The sequence below is a fragment of the Mesoplodon densirostris genome, chromosome 11, assembly GCF_025265405.1.
Source record: "Mesoplodon densirostris isolate mMesDen1 chromosome 11, mMesDen1 primary haplotype, whole genome shotgun sequence".
In the NCBI taxonomy this organism is placed as follows: domain Eukaryota; kingdom Metazoa; phylum Chordata; class Mammalia; order Artiodactyla; family Ziphiidae; genus Mesoplodon; species Mesoplodon densirostris.
Window position 1 is genome coordinate 28,522,651 of NC_082671.1, and position 20,157 is coordinate 28,542,807.

The 20,157-nt window shown below is 39.4% G+C and overlaps 1 protein-coding gene across 14 annotated transcripts in view; it reads left to right on the forward strand.

Moving 5' to 3' along the window:
- BICD1 (BICD cargo adaptor 1) overlaps nt 1–20,157 on the forward strand; it is a 206,304-nt gene that overhangs the window by 141,566 nt on the left and 44,581 nt on the right. For 12 of the 14 annotated variants that reach the window (XM_060112196.1, XM_060112195.1, XM_060112201.1 and 9 more), the window contains exons 3-4: nt 4,680–4,832; nt 11,219–11,644. In XM_060112196.1, coding sequence (XP_059968179.1) covers nt 4,680–4,832; nt 11,219–11,644 — 579 coding nt within the window. Of the gene's footprint in view, nt 1–4,679; nt 4,833–11,185; nt 11,645–20,157 lie in introns of all 14 variants that reach the window. The other 2 variants (XM_060112202.1, XM_060112208.1) reach the window with 2 other exon arrangements.

Below are 20,157 nucleotides of genomic sequence, written 5' to 3' on the forward strand. Positions count from 1 at the left end.
GGAACATGGTATATCTCTCCATCTATTTGTATCATCTTTAATTTCTTTCATCAGTGTCTTATAATTTTCTGCATACAGGTCTTTTGTCTCCTTAGGTAGTTTTATTCCTAGATATTTTATTCTTTTTGTTGCAATGGTAAATGGGAGTGTTTTCTTGATTTCACTTTCAGATTTTTCTTGATGAGGGTTTCTAATAGAGCTCAGTGCTATCTTATCCCAGAAAGAAAAAAAATTGTCAGAGATAAATGTATGATGAGTATGCAAAAAACAAAAATAGAAATTTAAAAAATTTATTATGGAAGCAAAGAACACTGCCCATAAAATTTAATCTGTGGCAGTTCAAAAAAAAAAAATGGGGCTTCACTGGTGGCGCAGTGGTTGAGAGTCTGCCTGCCGATGCAGGGGACACGGGTTCGTGCCCCGGTCCGGGAAGATCCCACATGCCGCGGAGTGGCTGGGCCCGTGAGCCATGGCCGCTGAGCCTGCGCGTCCGGAGCCTGTGCTCCACAACGGGAGAGGCCACAGCAGTGAGAGGCCCGCATACTGCAAAAAAAAAAAAAAAAAAAAATGCGTTTCGGACTTCCTTGGTAGTTCAGTGGTGAAGAATCCGCCTGCCGTTGCAGGGGACACGGGTTCGAGTCCTGGTCTGGGAAGATCCCACATGCCGCGGTGCAACTAAGCCCGTTCACCACAACTACTGAGCCTGCGCTTTAGAGCCCGTGAGCCACAACTACTGAGCCCATGTGCCACAGCTACCGAAGCCCGCTCGCCTGGAGCCCGTGCTCCACAACAAGAGAAGCCACCGCAATGAGAAGCATGCGCACCGCAAGAAAGAGTAGCCCCCACTGGCCGCAACTAGAGAAAGCCCGCGTGCAGCAACGAAGACCCAATGCAGCCAAAAATAAAAATAAATAAATAATTTTTTAAAAAATGCTTTTAAAAAAAGGGGGTTTCTAACAAAATAAATGAGACCAGTTTTCTTCCCCTGCGTCCCTGGGTCTTATGTCTGTTTTATTGCTAGAGAGTCTTTCAACTTAACCTGTCTCCACACCAAGCTCTTCCTTTTCCTTAATTAACATCAGGAGTTTTCATTAGCTATTTTATGATTTATCTGTTGGTGATCCTCATTAGCTTTGCCATGGTCTTAAATTTGTCCTGACATTTACTATCTTACTATATAAGGTTTTATGATTAATTCTGAGTGTATACGAGCTAGGTTTGTGGTCATTAACATTTTTTACATTGTATATATTCACATTTTACAGAACCTCTTATATCTTAACGTTTTTGTTTATAATTTTATATAAATGACTGGCATCCAATTTATTAGCTTCCTCATATATTCATGCATATAAACAAGGAAAACTAAATAACTATACATCACCCATTCAGTTAATGGTAGACCTTTAAGAAACAGAAAATTTTAAATTAAGATGTCCTGTTTCTGCAAAATAAAAGAACTTAATGAAATATTGTAATTTGGCTTTGTAACCAGACTCTACTATTTTTCATTGTACACTTATTGAACACATATGCAAAATATTGTCCAAGGAGCCGGGAATAAAGTAATGTTTCTGCCTCTAAGTAGCTTGACAGTATATTGAAGAACTGTAATAAGTCCAGTCATTTTCACAGATTTAGGTATGTTTATTTCAAAATGTGTTGTTCTCCCTTTGTTCCTCACTCTTAACAATGCAGACAAAAAGCCATAAACCCTACAATAAATTTTTACAAAGATTTTTTTTAGATTTTGTGTTTAGCCATTTGTATAACTGTTTTGTTATTCATTCCATGGTTATAAGGGCCTAAAATATGACAGGTATTAGGGACCCATAGGCAAACACTAAAGGTTCATTATATTCAGATGGAAAAGGAAATTTAATACATGTAAAAAGTGTAAAAGGTAAATAAATTACTAATTTCAAGTAATGTTTAGTGCTATTCTTTCAACAGTTGTTTTCTAAGTATCTACTCTATGCTAAAATTCTGATCTATGAAGGAAATCATATAGGATGATGGGAGACTGAAGGACACAGGTTGGGGAGCTGTCTTATAGCAGCTGTTCAGAGAAGGCCTCTCTGAGGAGGTGACATTTGAACTGAGACCTAAATGACCTATATAGAAGCAGAAGAGTTTCCTAACTTGGGTCCTGGGAGTCTGTGGATAGAATTCAGGAGGCCTGTAACCTTGGAGGGAAAAATAATTGCATCTCCATTTTCTCTAAACTCAGACTAAAAATTTAGCATTTTCTACCATTTGAATGAGGCCACGAACTTCAGTAGCATTAGCAGCACCTGTTACTTTGTGATCACTATTTTCATATCACAACAAAATTCTTGCAGGATCTTGAAATATCATCATTTCTTTGAAATTATGGTATTTCTTAGATCTGCCACTAGATCTGAGTATACATTCTGCTAATAAAGAAGCACATGTGGGCTCCCCTGGTGGCGCAGTGGTTGAGAGTCCGCCTGCCGATGCAGGGGACATGGGTTCGTGCCCCAGTCTGGGAAGATCCCACATGCTGCGGAGCAGCTAGGCCTGTGAGCCGTGGCCAATGAGCCTGCGCGTCCGGAGCCTGTGCTCCGCAACGGGAGAGGCCACAACAGTGAGAGGCCCGCGTACTGCAAAAAAAAAAAAAAAAAAAAAAGAAGCATATGTATTATTGCATCAGTTACATGTTACTGTGTAGCAAATCACCCCAAATTTAAGGGCTTAAAATAATACCCCATGATTCTATGGGTCAGCTATTTGAGCTCTACTCAGCTGGGCAGTTCTTACAAACTAACATGGGGTCACTCATGTGGCAGCCATCATCTGGCAGCTCAACTGAGCCAAAGAGTTCAAGATATTTCACTCCCCTGCCTGGCAGCTGGTGCTGATTATGGGCTGGGCCACGTGCTCCAGCAGGCTAGCCTGGGCTTCTTCACATGGTGGCAGTGTTCCAAGAGAGAAAGAACAAGAGCTACAAGGCCTCTTATTTACTTATTTGGCTGTACCATGTCTTAGTTGTGGCACATGGGATCTTTTAGTTGCGGCATGTGGGATCTAGTTCCCTGACCAGGGATCAAACCCAGGCCCCCTGCACTGGGAGTGCGGAGTCTTAACCACTGGACAACCAGGGATGTCCCTACAAGGCCTTCCTAGCTAAAGCTTCCACTGCATTTTGTGGGTCAAAGCAAGTCAGAGAGGCCAGTTCAGGTTTGACTTCAGACTCCACCGGGTGTGGCCACAGGGAAATGTGATTAATTGGGGGCCACTACCATAGTAATCTACCTGATTACCATATCATAATTTTGTAAAATATTATATTAACTTAATTTGAGCATAATCAGTGTCCTTTGTAATCTTGTCTTTTACACTGTAAGGGAGGAAAATTTCCTTCTACCCTCTTGGGTTCTGTGACAGGGATAAAGAATTAAACTGACATAAACAGATGAATAAGAAAAAAGCATACAAATTTAATTTTTTTACAAGTACATGGGAGTCTTCAAAAGGAAAATGAAGACCAGAAGTCATTAGGCCCAAAAGCTTGTATACCTTTTTACACAAAGAAGGATAAATTGTGGGGCTGTGACAAGACAAAGGAGCTTGGGCTAGGGGCAGTATATCGTGGAACAGTGACTAGGAACTAAATGGGGGAAACTAATGGAAGGTCATTTTAGTAGATGTGTTTGTACAGGTCCATTTCAGCATCGATTCCCAGTCTCTGGTGATAAGAACATTCTCTTCCTGGTATAGGAGGGGCACTTTTCTCAGGGGAAATTTCATGTCCTGCTTTTAGGTAGAAAGGGGGAGGGCAGAGAGCCCTTCCTGCATCTGCTGTTTCTCAAGTGCCTTCAGCTCAAAATAATGAATATACCAAAGTGGCATATGTTGGCATGGGAGGTTCTGAACTCTTTCAGTGCCCTTTAAAATATCATTCTGAGAAGAGCTCCATCAGCTTCACCACGTTGTCAAAGAGGGTCATGGCGCAGATGAGGCTAAGAACCCTTGATCTGGAGACAGGGAGTCGGGGAGGGGGAGTGAAAAAGCCTGAAGGCAGGAATGAGCGGCCAAGTCCAACGTGGTAGGGGGCAGAAGGAAGCGTCTGTGGCTGAAGCCAGGGGACAGAGGCCAGAGTGTCTGGACCAAGCCAGGGTTAGACCACGTGGCTTAGTTGGAAGATTTTGAAACTTGCAGAGGGACCCCCCCGGAGTTTGGAAAGTTGGTATTGTATGCATACTAATCTATAACTTTCTTTTATATTTCATAATGCATTGTGGCTCTCTTTGCATTTTAGTGCATAAAGCTCCTCCTCATTCCTTTCTCCTCATTCTTTTAAATAATTTTATAATGCTTCACTAAAGGATGCATAATTTATTTCATTGTTCCCCCATTAGCAAACATTTAGACTGTTTCCAATTCTTTGTGTAAATATACATGAATTTATTTTTCTTTTTATTTACCTCTAAGAAAATATGCTTAAGAATGATTTTTAGTTGTAGAATTGCTGAGTCATGTGTATGTGATTTTAACGTTTGACAGATATCATTAAATTCTTATTCAGAAAAAGGTGGTACCGATTTACACTCCATGAGATGTTTTTATTATTACTTTTAACTACCAAGACTTTATCTACACTTCATAAAATCTAGAATAAGAAAGTTTTGTATTTACTGTTTATTCTCTTGTTTCAGAACAATGAGATGGTGGAGCTACAAAGAATACGGATGAAGGATGAAATCCGAGAATATAAATTCCGAGAGGCCCGCCTCCTTCAGGACTATACTGAACTAGAAGAGGAAAACATCACGCTGCAGAAACTGGTGTCCACATTAAAGCAGAACCAGGTGAGGTTTAAGAAGATTTTTGGTTACACTCCAGATGGATCTACTACACCTTCTGACCATTAAGGTTAAATCTTCTCTTTACTTATCCGAAAAGAAACTGTCGAAATTTGCCTCAATCTCCCAACATTAATTATGTGCTGAAATTTCCCAACCCTCCTATTTCAGCTAAATTTAAAAGGCAAACCTAGAAGTAGTATAATTACCAAAAAGCTTTACTGGATAAGAAAAATCTTACTTTATACTTTAACTCTATGTTAATTTATTTCTGGAGTAAGTTAAATGTATTATAATCAGTTTAGCCGCTGACTTCTCATTAAAGCCTGGGTTTGTAAGCTTGTTTTGTAATACAAGCTTAAGGTTTCCCTGCAATCTCTATCAATCTCTCTCTCTGTAAACTGCTTTCAAATCATACAAGGAAGGGGATTATGAAATATAAATCAGTACGAACAACATTATAAGAAAAAAAACGGCCTGATTTCTTTATTCTGCTGTAAGCTGACTAAAAAGATTGCATGTGTACATTTAAATAATTTTGTGGGTAATGAGACTTAGATAGCTTAATTGCTGAATTTTCCTGATCAGTTTGCATTGTGGTTTGTTATAGTTATTAGTAATAGCATTCTTGAATCTGTACTTTTGGTAGAATTTATTTATGAATAAAATTCATAGGTAGTTAAGCAAAGGTGGACTGGATTTCAAGGTCTTTTCAAAGGTGGTTCCTCAACCACAACCCAATTCTGGTCTCAGCGCTGTGGTCATCAAACTGTGCCAGGCACTGTGCTAGGCTACAGAGGTACCAGAATCCAGAGGGTACGATTCTTGCCCTCCGTCAGCTTAGAGGGCAGCCCAGTTGTATGCTTCCACCTCTCTCCCTTCCCAAGTTGGTATCTCCTTCCAGAACTGTTTCAGTCAGCCCTTCATATCTATGGGTTCTGTGTTTGTAGTTTCAACCAACCACAGACTGAAAATATTCTAAGAAAAGAAATTCCAGAAAATTCCAAAAAACAAAACTTGAATTTGCCTCACACTGGCAGGTACATAGCATTTACATTGTATTAGGTATTATAAGTAATCTAGAGATGATTTAAGATGAGCCAATGTGCGTGGTTATATGCAAATGCTATGACCACTTTATCTAAGGGTTTTGAGCATCCAGATTTTGGTGTCTGCCTGGGGCCCCTGGAACCAATACCCCACAGAGACTGAGGGATGACTGTGTGATTTTGATAGATATAAAGATGAAAAGGGGAAAGGAAAAATCCAGAAGAAAACTGACACAATTGAAATCTTTTCTTTTCTTTTTTTTGCGGTACGCGGGCCTCTCACTGCCGTGGCCTCTCCCGCCGCGGAGCACAGGCTCCGGACGCGCAGGCTCAGCGGCCATGGCTCACGGGCCCAGCCGCTCCGCAGCATGTGGGATCTTCCCGGACCGGGGCACGGACCCGCGTCCCCTGCATCGGCAGGCGGACTCCCAACCACTGCGCCACCAGGGAAGCCCCTGAAATTTTATTTCTGATCATTTCCACTTCTCCCCAGCTTGGAGTGCTGGGGGGCAAAATGTCTACTAAAGAGTGCAGGGGGTGGTTCCAAACCATTAAAAAAGGATTATCTGGATATCCCATGTGTTTTTATCTCATTCCTTCCCCGTTAAGCTCTGAATCACTGTGTGTGCTGAGGGCTGGCAGTACCATGAGACCCCAGGTCTTGATTTGTCTGGGGACAATGAGCTCACAGTGGGGAAAATTAGATTTTTAAAAAATATATGTTTCTTAGAAATAAGAAGGGTATTTTTTGTTGTTTAGTTATTTTGGTCGTTGATGAAGAATGTAGAAGACTTGAAGCAAGTTTATGTGATGTGCAAATATTTAAAGTGGTCATTTCCCCTGATTCCTACAGGTCCTCATTGCTTTCTGCACAGGCAGGGGTGCAGAGAGCATCCATCTACACTGTAGGGTTTCTCATCACTGCATGTGGTAGACTAATTTACTCAGGAGGTTAATTTAGGCCAGTATTAAGTATTCTTGAAAGACTGCCAAGGTATCCTGTGAGTATTCATTAGCCCAGATGCCATTTCTGTGGGAATTTGTACTACTAGTCTGGCTGATTACTGTTTACAGCTTACCCATACCCTCCCACCAGTAACTGAAACATGGAAATCAAATGCTTAACTCAGAAGTTTGAAAAAACAAACAAAAATGTATACATCTTTTAAATTTTATTTTCTAGATGTAATATGGTAATTATCCCAATTAAGTGTCTAATTAATTAATTTGAAATCATTTTCCTTACAAAGGGCCATTCTGGTTTATTTGCTAACAAATGGGTGCACTGTAGTGTCACAAGTCTCTCCCAATTAAGTAAATGCTGGGGTTTGTTTTTTTGTTTTTTTCTTACTATTAGCCTTTATTTACAGGATTTAGCATATATCATAAACTTTCTTACTAATGAAGTATTAAATATAATACTTTACGTATAAATACCAGATTTTTTTTCAAAGACATGATGATGGCTGGCTTTCAGTCTAAAAATTGGTCTGAATGTTGCTTTGTACTGAAGCTTCCTATACAAAGTATACTCTTCCAGCCTGGTTTGAGGTTTCTCTAAATACGAAAGCTACTAGAATTGTAAAATGTTTAGTTCAAAGAACTAGAAGATGCTCTTCTTCTGAAGTTCCATTTTCCTGTTAAATGTTGATTATTTTCTAAATAATTGTTTAAATAGCACTTCTTACTCCATATGTAGCTTCTATATATTAGTTTGTTTCCATCTCTCTTCACTACAATATAAACACTTAAAACAGGGGCTGGCCCATTGTAGGCATTAAATATTAATAAATACTTGTTGAAATAACAAATAAACTTTTTATCTTACATCCACAATTCAACTTACAGAGGAAACTAAAATTTAAGATTATAATTAACCATACCAATTTTTATTTGTGACCCTACACCAAAGAGTTGACTCTGAAAACTTTAGCCACATTCCTCTGTGTGCTGATTTGGTTCTGTGTCTAAAATAAAATTAGACCCAACCTTATAAATGTTTTATACCTTTATATTTTTCAAACCAAAATATCTGAAAGAAGTGCAGTAAGTAGCCATAAAAAAGTGTCAAGTCAACTGTCAGTTCCCCAACAGATCATCAGAAAAATCTGTTGATGAAACAGAGCTGTTTGTTAGACCTCTTGCAGTAAGATAACAGCTCAACAGAGCCTTAGTAGTATCTCAAAACAGGATGTCAACAGGAAGGATATTCATAGGATTTGAGGATCTGGACTGGTAGGTCTCACATGGTGGGAAAGTGGTTGGGTTAGACAGAGTTTATGACAGCTTTGAGTTGGGAGGTACAGTAAAGTGAGGGTCTTGATGCAAGTCTTGAGGAAGCTGTTTTAGTTGAGTCTTATCTTCCAGGAGCAAGTTTTTCCCTCAAGCAGCTAAGTTTTTTATGCCTAGTCCCAGTATCAGTTAACATAGAGGCAGGACCCAGTACTGCTTAACATAGGACAGGAAATCATGCTCAAGTTTTAGAGATGTGATGGCAGGAGAGAGAAATAATACATTTCATGTCCCTAATATCTCATATATTGAGCTAAAGCATTCAATATTTGTTATCTAAGCATTGAAAACCTTAGTTTTCAATTAATAATACAATCATTTTTATTATGAAGAATATTTCCTCTAGGGATATATTTCTATTATTATTGATATATTTCTATCAAGTAATAATATCATAAGAGATATTAAAGATATTATTTCCTGGGATCAATTCCATTTGATTTCATTTAACCAGCATTTCAGGGGTAGCTTTCTATGAGGCCATGTACTTTTTAAGAACAAAAAACGTGGTCACTGGCTCAAAGAGCTCATGGTCCCAGTAGGGAAGGCAGGTAATAAACTCAGCCATCCATGTAATTGAAGAGTAAAGCTATGTGTTAGGTTTGGCAATATGGGTACAAATTAAGATCTTTACTTAGAGTTCTAAATAAAACCCAAATGGAAAACAGCAAGAAAAAAAAAGATCTTTAGAGTTCCTAAACTCTGAAAATATTATAGTACTTATTTCCAACCCTCATTAAAAATAGAATTACTAAACTATGAAATTGCTATAATGAATCACAACAAAGTACTGATTTTTCTCATGGTGACTACTTTGATGCTTTCTTTAACATATCAGATACCAATTTTTAAGTGCCTTCTCATTCTATTTCTTGGTGCCTCCACTTTGCTGGGGCTCTAATCATATGATAAAGCCTTGCAATGATGGTACAAGAAAGGAGTGATCTGTTTGCCTGAGTGGGTCAACAAAGACTTCAATTAGGATCAGAGTCTTGACTTGGGTCTTGAATGATGAATAAGAGTTTTCCAGATGACTGTCTTTGCCTAGGCAGAGAAACATGAAACAGCTGGGTGAATAGGAACCACATTTGAGAGAGTGGAATGAGTGAAGCTGCCCAGCTAGAAAGAGGTCAAGTTCCTAAACACAGTTTATTATTAGTATCTAATATCATAATTGATGTTATATTTTTTTCTATTTTATTTTTTCATTCACAAGTTTATTCAGCAAATACCTATTAAGAGCAGAATTTTGTTGAAACACTATGAAGGAATACTGAAGCACTGTGAGGGACACCTGGCTGCGTAAAAAGTATTTCCTCTAAGTAGTTGTAGAGAATATTTATTAAAAATATTTATTAAAAGGTGGCATGTGGTAAGAGCCATGGAAAAGGCCCCAAAGGCATTTGGGCGCAGAGCGGAGTTCTTTCACCTATAGACTTTCATGACCAAGAGAGTGTTTGAACAGGCTCTTATTTGGTTGTAATTCAAGAGTAATATATTGATAACAATATATATGTATTATTTTTCTTAAAAATCACCTTTATTCCCACCACTAAAGAACAACTATTATTAACATTTTGTTAAATTTCCATTTGATCTCTTGTATTCCACAGTCGTAATACATTATCCTTCTTCACTCAGTTGTATTTATTTCCTATAACATTACAAACCTATTGTTGACATCGTTTTGATAACTAAGATTATATCATATTCTTAAGAAATTATTTGTTCAAGGGATTATAGCTATGCTTTTTTAAAAAATTATCTCTTAGAGATAGATACTAAAGTATGTGATACTTAGGGGTTAAAATAATCCAACTAGGGGAGTGAATGGAAATATAGATGAAAGCAGAGTAGACAGGAGTTGATGACTGTTGAAGCTGAGTGGTGGGCTCCTGGGGGTTCATTGAACTCTTCTTGCTACTTGGGTATTTTTACATTACCCACAATAAAAAGTTTTTTAAAAAAGAAAAACATCTCATCATGTGATGGTAAAAATATGTGGTAGATTTAGATTGTTCTCAATTCGTTACTCTCTCCCTCTGCCACGTAACCTGGCAGTGCCCTAGAAAGGGCAGAGTAAATTGGCCAGCTCCATTGACCTTGGTCTTAGTCATGTGACTCTCTGACCATTGGAATGTTAGCAGACATGATGGAGCACAGATTTCAGACATACTACCTTGGTTTGACTAATCCCCTTACCTTCATGCCCCAGGAAGCGTGACCCTTCAAGTTTGGTCCTAAAACAAGACATGTGCAGCTGACCTGAACACAGTCTGAAGCCTGAAGCCAAGTCTATCCAACTGGCAGCCTGAAGCAGAGCTGCTGGTGCTGGCATACAATCACCTGGTTATGTGGGGATCTTTCTTGCAGCTTTGCTTGTGTAAGAGATCTTCTGCCAGTTTCCAGTTGGTTTTCTGTGAGAATTGTTCCACATGTAAATGTATTTGATGTGTTTGTGGGGGTAGGTGAGTTCCATGTCCTCCTACTCCACCATCTTGATCCACTTCCATGTATTTTTGTTTTGGGGTAATTGGTACTGTTATTCCAGATTCTATCCTTAAGCACATGAAGTTTTTCTTTGCTTTCTCATCTTACTCTCAAATATATTTTATTGAGATTATATTCTTATTGTGATCATTTAACTAACTTAGCCCTGAGTATAAAAATTTCCTCGTTATTAATAATTAAATAAAACAAAGTAATAGTGATGATAAAAATCTTTTCTTGGATTGTGAATATTCTGATAAAATATTACAAAAAAATATTCTTGATTTATTGAGCAAACAGTGCCCCCTTTTGACCACTGGACTCCATAAAAGAAATCCTGAAAGAGGTACCTTTTTCATCTCTGCTAGGAATTGAATTTATATGTATGGATATCTAAAGAAACCATCCTGTGTTACCTTAATGGTGTATACACCATGTGCTTTTCAGATTTATTTTATAGCGTTTTAATTTTTAAATGTTAGGTCCACTAGAGTGTTTAATGGCAGTTTTGTTAGACCCAAATTTTAGTTTTATGAATCTTCTTTATCGTATCTGATTCAGGTTGAATATGAAGGTTTAAAGCATGAGATTAAGCGATTTGAGGAGGAGACGGTGCTGCTGAACAGCCAACTGGAAGATGCCATCCGGTTGAAAGAAATCGCCGAGCACCAACTGGAAGAAGCCCTTGAGACCTTAAAAAATGAAAGGGAGCAAAAGAACAGCCTGCGGAAGGAGCTCTCCCAGTACATCACCCTCAATGATAACCATATCAGCATTTCAGTCGATGGACTCAAGTTTGCAGAGGATGGAAGTGAACCCAACAATGATGACAAAATGAACGGGCATATTCACGGGCCCCTTGTGAAACTGAATGGAGACTATCGGACTCCCACTCTAAGGAAAGGAGAGTCTCTACACCCCGTTTCTGACTTATTCAGTGAGCTGAACATCTCAGAAATACAGAAATTGAAGCAGCAACTTATGCAGGTAAGAACTGTGTTTAGGGCTGTTAGAGTGAATATTTTGTAAGTTACGTGTAGTGTGTTGTGGGATTTCTTATTGTCACATTTCAGTTCTAGATTTTTAAAATATTCTTTAGCAACTTTGAAAGTACAATAGTTTAGAAAGACACAAAAGAGGTGTTGAAGAGAAAGCTCTCATTTGCATTGCTTTATGAAATTTATCTCTTAGATAAATTAGATAGCAATCGAGTGTGAAGGGAGAAAAGACAGCATCTTGATGCATTTATCACAAAAGAATGCAAAAGCTTTATACACAAGAGAAATGACAGAAAATGAAGTTTTCTATCACAAGCAACTCTGTGTATAGCTTCAAGATAAATAGTTATACTTCACAGCAATATTTTAAGCTCTAAAAGACATGAATGACATGGGGAGGGGGAAGGGTAAGATGGGACAAAGTGAGAGAGTGACATGGACATATACACAATACCAAATAGATAGCTATTAGGAAGCAGCCGCGTAGCGGTGCTTTGTGACCACCTAGAGGGGTGGGATAGGGAGGGTGGGAGGGAGGGAGATGCAAGAGGGAAGAGATATGGGGATACATGTATACGTACAACTGATTCACTTTGTTATACAGCAGAAACTAACACACCATTGTAAAGCAGTTATACTCCAGTAAAGATGTTAAAAATAAATAAATAAATAAATAAATAAATACGTCAAAGACATGAAGGACTTTCTATATACAAACTAGCAGGATATCATATAATTATGATCATATGATTAAAAATACAGAACAGGTATAAATCTGAAACCAAGGATTTCTTCTTCCTACATGAGCTAGGCCTTAAATTTTTAGCATCTTCTAATCAAATGTCTTGGGGAGAGTCCCGCAAGCTTATCTCACTGTGAAATGGCTTTCTAATGTAGTCTTGCTTCCCGACCATACATTAATCCAGTGATGATGGAAATGATGTCAGAGGAGCAGCATCGCCACCACCATCTTCACCTGTGGGCTGCTGAGGGACAAATTGTTGGGCTCCCCACAGATCTACTGAGCCAGGCATCTGTTTCAACAAGCTTGTTAGGTGACAAGTTTGAGGCTTGCTCTTCAGTCTGTTATCCCACCAAGGTTCTTTGCATAAAGCTGATAATTAAAGGCCTTAAGACTCTGGCAATCACTTTTTTTTATAGCAAACAGGGCTTATAATTTTCTTTTCTATTTATTTATTTAGTTATCTATCTATTTATTTATGGCTGTGTTGGGTCTTCGTTGCTGCATGTGGGCTTTCTCTAGTTGCAGCAAGTGGGGGCTACTCTTCATTGCGGTGGCTTCTCTTGCTGTGGGGCACGGGTTCTAGGTGCTCGGGCTTCAGTAGTTGTGGGGCGTAGGCTCAGTAGTTGTGGCACATGGGCTTAGTTGCTCTGCTGCATGTGGGATCTTCCTGGACCAGGGCTCGAACCCGTGTCCCCTGAATTGGCAGACAGATTCTTTTTTTTTTTTTTTTTTTTAATTTTTGCGGTACGCGGGCCTCTCACTGTTGTGGCCTCTCCCGTTGCGGAGCACAGGCTCCGTACATGCAGTCTCAGCAGCCATGGCTCACGGGCCTAGCCGCTCCACGGCATGTGGGATCTTCCCGGCCCAGGGATTGAACCCATGTCCCCTGCATTGGCAGACAGATTCTTAACCACTGCACCACAAGGGAAGTCCACCCTTTAACTCTTAACTTTACCTGCCCAGTGTTTTTGGCTGCTGAAAGAGAATTAGTGAGAATTCATTTTCTCAGTGTTCAATTTGAATCAAGGTAAGAGGGTATGGCCACTGGAAGAAAATTAATTTCATATAGATTTACCTGACTGCAAAGTGCAGTTCTGTGTAGGTGATACTTTTCCATGTCTTTTTGCTCAATTTATACTAATACAACCAGGTGGATAGAAAACACATTTCTTGTGAAAAAAATTTTTTGTGACATATATTTACAAGAACGTATGCCCTCAAATTAAATAGAATTAATGTAGGGCCTCCCTGGTGGCGCAGTGGTTGAGAGTCCGCCTGCCGATGCAGGGGATACGGGTTCGTGCCCCGGTCCGGGAGGATCCCATATGCCGCGGAGCGGCTGGGCCCGTGAGCCATGGCCGCTGGGCCTGCGCGTCCGGAGCCTGTGCTCCGCAACGAGAGAGGCCACAACAGTGAGAGGCCCGCGTACCGCAAAAAAAAAAAAAAAAAAAAATAGAATTAATGTAAAATTTTTCTTAAACTATCATGTTGGTTTCTTTAGGATAAAACTTTAGTGATTTGAAGCTTTTGTTTTTTTTTTAATTTCGGTGGCACTGAGAGTATATGAGGAAGAGGGGGTTTTATATGTAAACAGCCCAATAATTTTCAGCCAGGTCAACTATTGGTTGAAAGCTCAGAGCAGTTCTCAGTTCTAATCCTAGATGTAATCTGAGCTGGGGAATACAAAAGTCCAAAAGAGAGGAGTAGTTTAATCAAAAGAATGGTGAAGAACAAGTTCTCAGCAAGAGAGTGGTTCTCAAAGGGAACCACCTTGCAGCACTTGGGGTGGGAGAGTTCCTCATTGTCCGAGTCTGTCTGATGAGTTACAGGAGGTTTAGCATCTCTGGTCCCAACCCATTAAATGCTCATTACATCTCCTCATAGATGTGGTGACCAAAAGTGCCCCACACATTTCAAATGTCCCAAGGGTCAACCCCTAGTCAAGAATCATTCTTAGAGGGACAGCACTTTACTCTCCCATAAAATGGGGATACATTTTACCTTCTTCAAAGTGTCATGAAGGTTTTTGAGTTAATGTACACAGAGTGCTTAGAACAGGGCCAGGCACATGATAAGTGCTCAATAATTATGAACTATTATCATTATTTCAACTCCACAGTGCCTTTAATTTGTTAAGCACTCCATTTATTTAGCTGTTATTAATATAATTAACTGTTATTGTTGGATGATTAGCTCAAGGATAGTCATCTCAGATGGGAGTAATGTGGCTGCTGGTTAAGTCTCAAGGTGTGAGACAGTCTGAAAAGGGATATTCATTCAGCAAAAAGTTAGAGTGAGAAAAACTTGGCTGGATAAACCATCCCTCAATATATGAGAAAACTGTGTACCTTTGAATCTTTCATTAGCACTTAATTAATGCTGACAGTTTATAAAGATGTAGAGGGACACAGGAGGGCCTTATGTCCCAAAGTTTGCTCTTAATTTAGTTGTAAAAAACAGGCTCCACACAGGAAGGGCTTTGCAGTGTCCAGTTTCACACTCGGAAAACTAACTACTAATTTTGTTGTAGGCAAAGTAACTACCTCTTTTCTTTTAACCACCTCTTTTCTTTTAATCAGCATTTTTTGTAATATATCTTATTCAAACTGTTGAACACAAGTATAGCAGAATGTATCTTCTCATGAATAATTTCTTTATAATCTGAGTTTTTCCTTAGCTATGTGTCCCCTTGTGTTTAATTCATATAAATAAATTATAAAAACATTACAGGAGGGCTTCCATAGTGGCGCAGTGGTTCACAATCCGCCTGCCAACGCAGGGGACACGGGTTCGAGCCCTGGTCTGGGAAGATCCCACATGCCTCAGAGCAACTAAGCCCGTGCACAACAAGTACTCAGCCTGCGCTCTAGAGCTCGCATGCCACAACTACTGAGCCCGTGTGCCTAGAGCCCGTGCTCCACAACAAGAGAAGCCACCGCAATGAGAAGCCCGTGCACCGCAACAAAGAGTAGCCCCCACTCGCCGCAACTAGAGAAAGCCTGTGAACAGCAACAGAGACCCAATGCAGCCAAAAATAAATAATTTTTTTTTAAAATTACAGGATACATTGCCTAGAAGTTATTGCAGTTGATGTGAATGAGCCTTGAAAATAATATGGCAGTTCTAATAAACAACACTTACGCACACCTTGCAGCATATACCATGGCAGTACCATTGTTTTGGACCTTCTGAGGGAGCAATAAAATGCACTTTCACTATGACTATCTGGAACACTTGGGGCCAGATGTATTTTGAAATTAAATATTCAGAATATATAAAGTGTAGGCATAGAGAAAATTTCCCCTCTTCCCTTCTAGGTTCCTTGGCTGGCCTAATAATTAAATTGAAGACAGCTTAACAAGAGAAAAACAAATTTAATTTCATATGTAGAAGGGCAGAGGCAGGAATGTAACACCCTATACCAGGGAATATGCAGCTTTTAAGATTTTCTTTCTTAGGATTAAAGAAACCCTTTGAGGGACTTCCCTTGTGGTCAAGTGGTTAGGAATCTGCATTCCAATGCAGGGGATGCTGGTTTGATCCCTGGTTGGAGACTAAGATCCCACATGCTGTGGGGAACTAAGCCTGCAGGCCACAACTAGAGAGCCTGCGTGCCGCAACTACTGAGCCCGCGAACTCTGCAGCCTCCCCACCTCAACTAGAGAGAAGTGCGTGGGCTGTGATGAAGAGCCTGTGTGCCTCAACTAAGACCCAATGCAGCCAAATAAATAAATATATATATATATTTTATGCTTTAAATATACTTTTATTTCTGTTTTTTTAATTAGTCCAAAATAAATACTTTAAAAAATAAAATAAAGAAACCCTTTGAAAACAGCATACCTGAGTCAAAGCCTATCAGCCTCTTCTTATCTTGCAAGAGTCCATCTATGCGTGTAAATTACATTTTCCCCACTAAGGATACTTACTTAACCTGGTTCCAAAAAGAAAAAAACTATGTTTATGCCTTGGGTATCAGGAATGTTGGGTTAATTGCCTCACTTCTCTGAGGTGCATTTATAAAAGGGAAGGTGAAAGGTGATAAATTAGCCCCATCACTAGTCTCTATGATGCCTTTGTTGGAATTAGGAAAAAAATTTAAAAGTCCCTTTCCTCAAGATATCATACTGCCATCTGCTGGAAAATGGTAGTAATATTGATAAATATAAAAACCTACACTGACTACAATTTAAATAGTGCCTCCTAGAATTGGATCACCCTCAAAACCCAGTTATTTCAAACAGGTTATAATAATAATAATAATTCCCAGTGACAAGTACTTTAGTTCATTTTATTAGAATGAAAATAAGTAGATCCTGCCTGGGAACACTAAATAAATTACATAATCTATTTAAAGGAGTCTCTATGCTTGTGCTAAAATTTCTACCTTTGACAAATAGCCTCTGTTTAACTTCATATCACAGAGAGTAAGACTAAGCAGGAGAAAACTCTTTGCATTGTTTTTATCAGTATCATACTGACTATATAATTTCACACGTAATGTGAGAAAATAGTAACATTTCTGTAAAACTGAAATTTATAAGTTTTGTTGTATCCTCGTGGATGTGGAAGAAATAAAGATCCATATTGTGTTTAGATATACTCTATTAAAGGCAATTTAAAATTTTCCTATAATGATGGTAAGTGGTCAATTTTTTGCATGTCCCATAAGAGTTAAAAGCGGGCTTCCCTGGTGGCGCAGTGGTTGAGTCCGCCTGCCGATGCAGGGGACACGGGTTCGTGCCCCGGTCTGGGAAGATCCCACATGCCGCGAAGCGGCTGGGCCCGTGAGCCATGGCCGCTGGGCCTGCGCGTCCGGAGCCTGTGCTCCGCAACGGGAGGGGCCACAGCAGTGAGAGGCCCGCGTACAGCCAAAAAAAAAAAAAAAAAAAGAGTTAAAAGCAATTTGTATATATTTGCTTAATTGGTGGATGCTTATAAACCAGGTAGATAGTGTTATCCCCATTTTACAGATAGGGAAACTGAGGCACAAATATGTTATGTCATTTGCTCAAAGCCAAAAGCCTAGGAAGTGGATTGCTACACAGAGAAAGAGAGAGTCAAACAAATGAAATATTATCTGTGCTTAACAAAGACTCACAGAATATTTATGGGATGAAGTTAGTAAGACAAGGTTGGTCAGTTCCTAGTTTTTAAAAATGTGACAAATACAATTTCTTAGGACAAAGTTGACAACTTAAGTTGTCAAACTATTATAAACTTTACAGTTAAAGATTACCTTTAAAAGCTTTAGGCAGGGCTTCCCTGGTGGCGCAGTGGTTGAAAGTCCACTTGTCTATGCAGGGGACACAGGTTCGTGCCCCAGTCCGCGAAGATCCCACATGCCGCGGAGTGGCTGGGCCCGTGAGCCGTGGCCGCTGAGCCTGCGCGTCCGGAGCCTGTGCTCCGCAACGGGAGAGGCCACAACAGTGAGAGGCCCGCGTACCGCAAAAAAACAAACAAGCTTTAGGCAAACACATTTCTCAGAAGCCTTATTTTTTTTTTAAACCATCTGTCAGTAACCATAATAAGAGCATCCATAATCACACGACAAGGGGTGAGTCTATGTAGTTTTTTTTTTTTTTTTTGCGGTATGGGGACCTCTCACTGTTGTGGCCTCTCCCGTTGCGGAGCACAGGCTCCGGACGCGCAGGCTCAGCGGCCATGGCTCACGGGCCTAGCCACTCCGTGGCATGTGAGATCTTCCCGGACCGGGGCACGAACCTGCATCGGCAGGGCACTCTCAACCACTGCGCCACCAGGGAAGTTCTATGTAGTTATTTTTTAAGAACAGCTTTATGGCAATTATTCACATACAATCCACCCACTTGAAGGGTATAATTTGGTGTTTTTTAATATAGTCACACAGTTGTTCAATCACCACCACAGTCAACTCATTACACCAAAAAGAAACTATGTACCCATTAGTAGCCACTCCAACTGTAGGCAACCACTAATCTACTTTATGTCTCAGTAGATTTGTCTATTCTGGACATTTCATTTAAGTGGAATCACACAATATGTGGTCTTTTGTGTCTGGCTTCTATCACTTAGCATAATATGTTCAATTGATGTTGTAACATATAGTAGTATTTCATTTCTTTTTATTGCCAAATAATACTCTATTATATAGATATACCACATTTTATTTAGTCATTTATCAGTGATGGACATTTGAGTTATTTCCACTTTTCAGCTATTATGAATAATGCTGTTATGAACATTCATGTACAGGTTTTTATGTGCACTTATATTTTAATTCCCTTGAGCATATACTTAAGAGTAGAGTTGCTGGGTCGTAGGGTAACTCTATGTTTCACCTTCTGAGGAACTGCCAGACTGTTTTCAAAGCAGCTGAACCATTTCACATCTCCACCGGCAGTGTATGAGGATTCTGATTTCTCCACAGCCTCACAGACATTTATTTGCCTCTTGACCATAGCCTAATTGCCCTGGCTAGAACTTCTAGTACAACGCTGAATAAAAGTGGCAGGAGCAATCATTTTCGTCCTGTTCCTGATCCTAAGAGGAAAGCATTCACCATTAAGTATGTCATCTGTGGGTGTTTTGTAGACGCCCTAGCAGGTTTAGGAAGTTCTCTTCTATTTCTAGATTGTTGTCTGTTTTCATCATGAAGGGGTATTGAATTTTGTCAGATGCTTTTTCTGCATACATTGAGATGATCGGTAGTTTTGTCCTGTGTTCTGTTAATACAGTGTATTATATTTATTGATTTTTGCATGTTAAGTCAACATTGCATTCCTAGGATAAACCCCACTTGGTCAGGTTGTCTAACACTTTTTTATATATTGCTGGATTCAGTTTTCTAGTATTTTGTTCAAGATTTTTGTGTCTATATTCATAAGAGATACTGGTCTATAGTTTTCTTTGCCTGGTTTTGGTATCAGAGTAATACTGGCCTCATAGAATGACTTGAAAAGACTCCCTCCCCTTGTTTTTTTTTTTTGAGTCTTTGTCCAGCTGACTGACTTTTGCATATACGTGTGTGTGTGTGTGTGTGAGAGAGAGAGAGACAGACAGACAGAGAGAAGAGATTCCTTCTCACCACACTCTCCAAAATATATTACCTTCTTTTCCAACTGCTGGATTCCCTCACCCTGTGTTTCTTGGCTGTAGGCTGATCTTTTTTCACAGCTCTCATTCATCAGGGCACAGATTTGCCAGTGTTACTTCACTTCAAGCAGAGAAGAATGTTATTTATTTCTGAGTTCTATTTTACATACTCATACTATGTATAACATTACAAAAATCATTACAAAAATCACACCAGTCATTCAGGTGTCAAATTGAAAGTCAGATGACCAGGATAAAGACTTTATAGAAATTAATAACTCATAAAACACCTTTTATTTCTTTTCCTATAAAAGTCCTAATATAAACATGCAAATTCTGCTGTCTTTTCTTTTGTTCCTTCACAAAAGAATCTATCAGTACTCAGTACATGTAAATGTGTTTATTTAAAAGTTAAACACTCAGCGAAATTAAAAATAATTTCTATGGTGGTTCAGTGGTTAAGACCCCACGCTCCCAATGCAGGGGGCCCAGGTTTGATCCCTGGTTGGGGAACTGGATCCCACATGCATGCCGCAACTAGGAGTTCGCATGCCACAACTAAGAATTCCACATGCTGCAACTAAAGATCCCATGTGCCGCAAATAAGACTCGGCTCAGTCAAAATAAATAAATAAATAAATAAATAAATATTAAAATCGTCCCCTCCCTCCAACCGTCATTCC